Here is an 8,841-nt window from a genome sequence, read left to right as displayed (position 1 = left end):
AGCTTAACTCCTAACAGACTTCACCATAGAGATTCAAATCCTTTTTTTTTGCTACGTAGATTATTTTTCGATAACCCTGTTACCACGAGGCTATTAATCAAATTGAACCTTGGTTCAAAGGTTAGTGACATTTTGGTCTATTTATTAAGATAATTGAACACGTTTATTAACCTTTTACAAATTCCTACACTTTTGTCTAGTCTAACAGTTGACCCATGTTTTACTTACCTGCATAGAGCCGTATACATGACAAACAGATCAACACTAGGCTATATATGGACAACAAATAACAACTTTAATAAAGATGAATAATAACTTATATGACATTAATCTAATATTCATATAAGCAAAATATAAGCTTACCGAGTGTTGTATTGTTTAAAAATCATAGCATTAGCTTATAGTTTGACTGAGTGAAGACCAGTAGGATAACATTCTGAAACTTAATGGTACTAAACTGTCTTATTACAAAAAAAACATGTCCCAAATTGTTACCTGCCTCAAAATACAAAGGTAAAAATGTAATTATTCCAATTATATATTGCAGAATCAGCATGCGTGCTGCTAGGCTAGGTCAATCTTCAAATTCCCAATGATGTTACCATACAGACAAATTCAGAGAGGTTTTTTACTATTGAATAGCGAGCCCAAACAGTCGCTCTCTTTATGCTCTTGTCTGGTGCAAATTGCAAGAAAATGAAAAGTTGGGCTTCTGAAAAAGGCAGGGAAAGAACATCACAACAATTCACACGCCCACAAAAACATAAAAAAGAAAAAGAAAAAAGCAGGGGTCATAATTAAATAAGTGTAATGTAAAGGAGATTAATTTTGTTTTAAACTAAATTTATAGACGAAAATGATGTGGTTGTAAATGATATGTTATAAATCAAGTGTGGATTAACGTAATTATTTCTTATTAACGACATGTCATTTGGTATGCAATTTAATTTAAAAAATTTAATCTCCTTATCATTATTTATAAAATAAAATCACAGTAAAAATATCGGTTTGCTGGTCTGGATTTTCGTAATTATTTCTTATTAACAACACATCATTAAGTATGCCATTTAATTTTAAAAATTTAATCTCCTTACTATTATTTATAAAATAAAATCACGGCAAAAAATTTAATACCCTGGCCCAGAGGGTCTATATAAAAGACCGAGATTCTTCAAAGATCATCTAACAAAACAAGTGGACAGCAGGACGCTGAAACTAGTTGCGAACTAGAGGCGAAACCAACACTTCGTCATCTGATCTAATTGTATTCCTCTTCACTTGAAGCAAAAGAACTTGTGTTTGATTCTCACCAAAGACGAATGTAGACCAAATTATTATAGTTGGCCCATTGTAAAGTTTAATTCACTCTCTCATCTCTTAATGTTGATAATATCGTTTGTTCTAAACAATAAAACAAAAACAAAAAAACTAGAGGTGAAACCTAACAAGGCCCAAGCTATAAAAGTTGGAAATATGGAAAGAATATAATACAATAATCACAATGTCGTATTACTAAAACACCCCTGATCATTTTCCTTGCAATACACCAGAAAATGAGGAGTTCAATTCTATATTCACTCGACAAGGCAAAACAAATCATCGACTCTTTAGGAAAAAAAAAATTACTCATACAAACTATTGACTCCAAATTATAAAAAAAAGATCGGACTCAATGCTGCATTCAAGAAAACCCTCACCAGCACATTCGTTCAAGGGCCCTGTTCACGCAGCAACGAGCCTCTACGACACTTCCATAGTATTTCAAGGTACGAGGCAGCGATGATGACCCCTCCCGACCAAACGTCATGTGCCACAACTCAATCTCTTCTTATTCGGTCATAGTAGAATACACTGACCTGACCCGCCCTTGGCATCTCTGACCACGATGGTCGCCGGACCAGACTGAAACCAGACACTAGAGATGCCGCCGACCCACTCCAACTTGACCAGACTTGACCCCAAACTTGACCCTCATCAGAACTTCTGCTCCATTCAATTAAAAGCCCCTGCAATTTTCGGAAACCAAAACAGTAAATAACAGGGAGACAATTACTTGTTGAACCAGTCGCCGTGTTTAGGATAACCATCAATCGTTACATGCCAAACCACATCGAACTTGGATGGGCTTTGCATACCTTCAGCTAAAGTTGAATCCACCAGATGGAACCTGAACCTCATTCCCTTCAAAGCGGAAGCCTTGCTGGGTACCATCTCCTGCTGGTAATGTATCTTCGTCTTCCTCCAACCAATATGTCTCAAGAATTTTTACAGACTTCTCATAGATCTCAGTGTTGTCGTGACTCTGTAGATTTTCAATCTTTTCTAGACCCTCAGCATCATCAATCAGCTGGGCATACAAGTTAACTTCTCCACTGTTACCCGCAGCTTTTTCAGCTTCCCCAACCTTCAGAATGTTCTCCAACCCTTCTAAACAGACAGTAACGATCCTTGGATCAGGGCATACAAGAAGATCACACAATGGTTTTATACAGCCTTCGCCAACCAGGTACCTGACACACCATAAAGAAAAAATACACTTAATATGAACCCATACTAGAGAACCAAGAGGGCCTGGAGAAGGAAATTAAGAGATCACTCACTTGATTTGATCAGGAGTTCCACCAGAAGTAGCATTTGAGATTGCCCATGCAGCTTCTTTCTTTATGTCAAACTCAGCATGTTGAAGCAAGTTGACCAGAGGACCGATCAAACCAGCTTCAATTACAGACTGCGTCATTTTTTAGAAAACATGGATAAGAAAATTTCATGAACACAGTTGCAAAGGATAGGTTTTCAAAATAGTCACTTCTATAAGACATGATAATTGAAACAATCAACCTTTGCATACTTGCGGCATATTATCTACTTAAAGCTCCCACATAAACTGAGATTCTCATATACTAGTCTAGTATGATGAACTTTTCCCTCAAACTTAAACGAAAAAGGTTGATACTAGGAAAATAAAACCATCAGTCTCAATGTTAGATTGGACATGTCATGTTAAGAACTTAGGATAATAGATACTGACGAAATGCTAAAAAACGTCCACTCAGAAAACCCCAATATTCTAAAAAAGAGATTTATTGTAACATGCATAAAACAATACACAAGAATACTCTGAGAACATACTATAAGAGTGTAAAGCCATCAGTAGCCAATATTAGCGATGAGGAGGATCAATACAATAACCTATTTTACAATGATTACCTGTATTTGATCCCTATTTCCAGCTGTAATGTTTGAGATTGTCCAGCAAGCTTCTTTCTTGATGCTCTTTTTATGATTATGAGTCAACAGGCTCAGAAGGCATGGGAGTGAACCATTGTTAATAATACACTGAAGAAAACGGTTGCGAGTCATGGTCGTAAAATATAAAATTAAAAATTAAAAAAAATGGATAGCAAGTTGAGATGACAGCAAAGATGACATTACATAATGGTAAAGTCAGATTTAGTAATTAGGGCACAATTAATAGCCTAACGATCACCATGATTCAACCACAAAGGGATTTCTTTCTCATTAAGTCATTATAATGGCCTATACCTAAAACAAAAAATCCTTCAAATTCATATGTTGAACACGCATAAGATGTAAATAAGTTTATTCAGACTTTCAGACAATCTGTAGACATGTTCACTAGCATCCAATATGTGTATGACATGACCGACATTGTTTTCCAATTAGGTTCTCTGTTTACCATAATTTCAAATTACTGAAAAATGCTTATTTTGACGTAAAAGGATAATTAGTTTTAACTGCATCAGGTAATAGCCTTGAGTTAAAAACGATAAATATATGATTCTAAAACATATTTCATACATAAAACAAGTAATCAAAATGTAATTGAAAAACAAATTCAAGGTCCTGATACCTGAGTCTGAAGATCATCTCCAGTCACAATATTACCAACAGTGCGAAGTGCCGGAATGAGAACAGAAGGAGATGGATGTCTGAAACAAAAAAAAAAAAAAACAAACCATCAGTATCATGGGCCATAAGAGAGAAGTAAAAGCAAAGAGATCAGGAGTGTAACACTCACAAGAGGAGCTGCACAAGTCGGACGCAGACACCTGCCTCAATCACAGCTTGGATTTTGTCATTCGTACCATCAGAGAGATATGAAAGTGCCCAGCAGGCATCTGTCAAGACTTCTTCATCATTGGAATGAACTAAACGTTCAAGAGCTGGAAGTGCTGGCTTCACCTAATAATGAGACACTAAAGTTAATAAGAATCCGGAAGAATAATCAAACAACTTTTTTGAATACCAAATTTTGGAAAGCACAAGACGCAAACCTGGTCAAATGGAGGCTGTGGCTTGCCCCTGCAAAAGTTAGACAGAGTCCATGTTGCATTTCTCAGCATTGAAAGCTTTGCATGCTCATTCAACTGAGCCAGCAACGGCATCAAGGCTCCATTGCCGAGGACAAGATCACGGCATCTAGGGGAATCACCAGCAACATTTCCCAATGCCCACACAGCCTACAATTTCAGAATAAATTTCAGAAAGAGCCCAGTATAATCTATGTGGTGAATTACAATCAATACACTGACCAACAAACAGAGCCAATAAGTATTAAAATATACCTGCTCCCTAACATCATCACTCGGAGAAGCAAGAAGCTTTACAAAGATTGGGACTGCCCCCTGCTCAATCACCACCTTGGTGTTCTCTGAGGTTCCTGACGCTATGTTTGTAAGAGCCCAAGCAGCCTCAAACTAGACAAAATCAAATAAATCAAATAAATCATCAACACAAATAAACAAAAGCACAGACAATCATAAATAACAATGCAACACAGAAACCAATTCGAACCTGAAGTTGTGGAAAATCCTCCCTCATGAGGAACGCGACAAAGCGAGGAACCACTCCAGATTGAATAACTTCCTCAATCGGAGGGCTTCGTTCTACAAGTTCAAAAAATAAGATTATAATCAACACTACCAATTTTTCATGTACACTAAAAAACATTAAACACAAACACAAAGGAAACAACTCAAAGAAATCTTAATCACGTAAATTACCAATCGAAAGAAGTTTTCTGAACTGCGTAGTGGACTCCAGCTGCAAATTGTTGTCGTCAGACCAAACCCCAGCAACCATGGCAGGAAGACTCTCTAACTGCAATCATATACAAACCCACATGAGTACCAATAAGTTGAATTTTACCCTATTGCTCAAAACATTATATCAAAACCCTAAATGGCTAAAGTCGGATCCATTCAAATCCATAATTGAAGAGATCGGCGACGAAAAATCCCTTGCAAAACTATTACCTTCTTCTCGAGATTTGAGGGCTGGAGAGATGGCGCCAACTGCTGGGCTTGGAGACCTTCGCGACGCTTCTTCAGCAAGCTCTCTTCGCGCTTGCTCTTCCGGATCTCCACCATGTTGTCCTCTCTCCTGCGACGTCCCTCCTCGGCGTCCACCGCCACCTTGTAGCGGTTCCGGCGGACCTCGGTCCTCGCGCTCGGCCTCAGCGACATGCCGTATGATTTGAGTACGTCTAACAGGGACTGATCGTGCTCCCAATCGGTCGGAGACGGAGGAGGAGAGCAACAGAAAACCCTAGAAATTGGACTTCTCTGAGAGGGGGACTGAGGGAGAGAGAAGGATTCCTACAGGCCTGATTCGGGGTTTGAAAGAAATTATATATTTTTTTCCTTTTCGGGATTTTATAAGAGAATTTATCATAAATAGCAAAAAATTAGCCTTTAATTTTAAGAAGTTTTAACGAAGTACTCAGTATTGTTCACTTTTAACGAAAATGACATTTTTACTTTAAAAAGTCACTTCTAGTACTATTCATTTACGACATTTTTTTGTCATTTTAATTAAAACTCAAAATTTTCAAATCTTTTTCATTAGTTTTCTTTAATTTTAAATATGTCAATTTTTATAAAAACTTTTAAATATATTCAAAATCTTACTTAAATAGATACAAATACCTCTCAATTTTAAAAACAAAAAAACCTATAAAACCAAAACCCTATTAGATGAGGAATTAGAAAACCTAACGGCAAAACTCTAGACGTAAGAAACAGTGGAGACATGTTCATAAGAGAACGAAGGCATCGACTGCTAGTAGGATACAATATAGACTTGTGCAGCCCTAAACGACGGTGAGTATAGATGGTTACTTTTCTTACATTTTTCCTTGTCTACGTTGTCTCTTTGATCTTGTCTACGTTTTCATACAAAGTACAACCAATAAATGAACTATTTTAAAACTGTTGAATTTCAAAAAACGGACGCCAGATTCAGATTCAGCACGTCGAGAAACCTAATGAGGGACCTCGGGTTCCTCCACGCACTGCCACAAGGTGGCTGCATAGGCAGCCATGCACCGCACACACACATTCTTCACAATACCTGCAGTTTTTGCAGGTTTTCCCCTCGATTTTCAGAGCTAATTTCTAACTCAAAACTCAACCATTTTCAGTGTTCTACCTATGTATGTGAAGCTTGTAATGAAGAGAGTATGATCATACCATCATAGGGACAAATCGTGGTCTGGGACGGCCGGAACAAATTCTTGAAAGTGGCCGGATGGCCACGGTTTTGCTTTTCCAGAAAACTGGGGAAAGTCTCCCTTCATCTCTACAGTCTCCAAACCCTACCAAAACAAGTGCAAAACCTTAAGATCTTCCACAAATATAAAAAAGGAAGGGAAATAAAGTGTTCTCGAGGCCAACCTTAGTTGGAATCAACGAGAACTCATCGGAGAAGATGATGAACAATGACAATGGCCACTGTGCAATGCAAGCTCCACGTTTGGGTTTGATGTCCACGGTCTGAGCTTAACAAAGATAGGAAATAACAAGGTGTGGTGGTGGTTTGATGGTTTGGCTTGTCGGAGCCGAGGAGTGATGATGATGCTGCAATTGCACCATCTTGGTGCCTACAGAGAGACTGGGGAGAGTTCGAATGAGAGAGTTTAAGAATGTATGGAGTAAGGTGAGGTGGTGATCTGGATTTTTTACACTCGTCAGAGTGGCCACTGTTGCAGGTGGCTGGTGGTGGTGGATCGGTGCACTGTGCACACAGAGAGGGTTTTGAGATGAAGGTGAGAGAGATAGAGTAAGATGTGGGAGAGAAGAAAAGAAAAAAGAATTGAAAAAATTGAGAGAGATCTGAGAGATTTGGAAGGTACGAGATATGAGGAATGAGTGGGGAGTCCCACCGGACAGAAAGCTCAAAAGAAAATGTTAAAATAATAGAGAACCAATTACCTACAATAGCAAAATTACTAAAATGCCTTTCAATTTCGTAAGTCCGTAAAGTCTCCATTGTAACTCCAAATTCAATTCTGCTTGTACCTACGTGTTCATATTGTCAAGTACTACAAGGATATGCTAAAATAATATTTCGTACGTCTCACTATACATTGGTCAATGAAAGTTAATACCCTCGCCTCTAGGGGCATTTCGTTAATTCTCTTTTTTAAAATTAATAAAATCATAAAAATTAGGAACGGGTTGTCACACCAAAATCATTCACTAGCCTAATTGGACAAACGATCATGCTGATAATGTAATCAAAATATAGCTTATTTTCCCACTCACTTTTTAATAAAAATTTAATGACGTTGTAGGCCTATTTGATTGAACAATCTAGGGTTTAGAGAGAGAGGGGGCCGGCTATGGTCAGAGAGAAGAGAAAGTGATTTAATTGTGAGGTGTGTTTGATTCACCCCATTGTGCCTTTATTTATAGTAGTAGGTTAGGTAAAAACCTTTCCTTTTAGGATTACAACATTTAATAGGTAATCTGCTCCTAATAGGAATATAAGATACATTCACATATCTATTAGGATTTACACAATCACATTCTTATTCTAAATATGACTACAACGCTCCCCCTTGAGTGTGTAAATACTCAACGAACCATCACATCAGATATTCAGCAGATAAGGTAGAATAGTTGATGAAGTCATCGGCACAACGAATGATCGCGAGTCTCAAATATATTTGAAGTATGCATTTGTAGTAAAACTCACAAAACCTCGCTATGGTAAGACCCAAGGCATGGGAAAAACCCATAGACTAAGGAGAAAAGTGAGAAGTATGCATAATGTCTAAAACAAACGTTAAACTGGACGAAGGTAGTGAATTTAATGGAGTATGACCATCCCAGGATGGGTGCCTGATAGGATTAAAAGCACACCACAAAGTAGCACGCAAATGTCCTATAGATTTTCCTTATTAACACTAAGATTTTTCAATTGTAGCATATGAAAATAAGAGTCTTTCCCGCAGAACATTATTTTATCTAACTACTTAAAATGTCACAAAAACTGTGTTGCTGTCCCTACTGACTAGTCACCGAAAAATAATTATTAGACCGACTTACACTTATCTAAAGTCTACGAAATTTTATATGAAGATACTAGACACACAGAGCTACACTCACACAAATTTTTGGGATTTTTGGAGTTGATTTGCTATTTAAATTAAATCGAACAAAAACATAACAGAAACAGATTTTTAAGTAGTTCACAAATTAAGAAAAACGAGTTAGGGGAATTGCTATCCACCACCAAATAATCATGCAAACATGTTATATTTCATTCAAATGCCTTTCATTTTCTGATGAAGACGCTCAAGTTGGCTCAATGTTAGAACTCAACCTATTACTCTTTCTTATGTAGTATGTTAAGAGAATGGCGTTTTCAACTTAACTTAGTCCCTAACATGCAATCTAGAATGGTGTGTTCATAGATTTAACAAGTAGAAATCATTAAGAACGAAAAGAGTTTGAGTCATCAAAAGGCATCGTAAGTACTAGCGTTTTCTTACTTATCCTAAAAATTGATTCACATGTTAATCGCAATTAACAAGTA

At 37.3% G+C, this 8,841-nt stretch overlaps 1 protein-coding gene across 1 annotated transcript; it reads right to left on the bottom strand.

Moving 5' to 3' along the window:
• Positions 1-1,435: 1,435 nt before the first annotated feature.
• Positions 1,436-5,653, bottom strand: LOC137730792 (importin subunit alpha-2). The gene is made up of 11 exons (XM_068469751.1): positions 5,277-5,653; positions 5,025-5,121; positions 4,816-4,907; positions 4,587-4,718; positions 4,296-4,481; positions 4,040-4,203; positions 3,872-3,950; positions 3,208-3,336; positions 2,601-2,728; positions 2,136-2,510; positions 1,436-2,006 (listed from the first exon to the last, which is right to left on the bottom strand). The coding sequence occupies exons 1-10, from the start codon at positions 5,484-5,486 to the stop codon at positions 2,138-2,140; spliced, it is 1,590 nt and encodes a 529-aa protein (XP_068325852.1). The 5' UTR covers positions 5,487-5,653; the 3' UTR covers positions 1,436-2,006; positions 2,136-2,137.
• Between the last annotated feature and the right edge of the window lie 3,188 nt (positions 5,654-8,841).

The sequence above is a fragment of the Pyrus communis genome, chromosome 4 (assembly GCF_963583255.1).
Source record: "Pyrus communis chromosome 4, drPyrComm1.1, whole genome shotgun sequence".
NCBI classification, from domain to species: Eukaryota; Viridiplantae; Streptophyta; class Magnoliopsida; order Rosales; family Rosaceae; genus Pyrus; species Pyrus communis.
Note: the sequence above shows the minus strand (reverse complement) of the source record. Positions and strands in the feature narration are given on the sequence as shown.

Coding starts and splice junctions, on each gene's coding strand:
- LOC137730792 (XM_068469751.1), bottom strand. CDS start 5,486: ATGTCGCTGAGGCCGAGCGCGAGGACCGAGGTCCGCCGGAACCGCTAC. Junction 3,951..4,039: donor CGACTTGTGCAGCTCCTCTT/GTGAGTGTTACA, acceptor TTTTTGTTTCAG/ACATCCATCTCCTTCTGTTC. Junction 3,337..3,871: donor GAGATGATCTTCAGACTCAG/GTATCAGGACCT, acceptor CGTTTTCTTCAG/TGTATTATTAACAATGGTTC.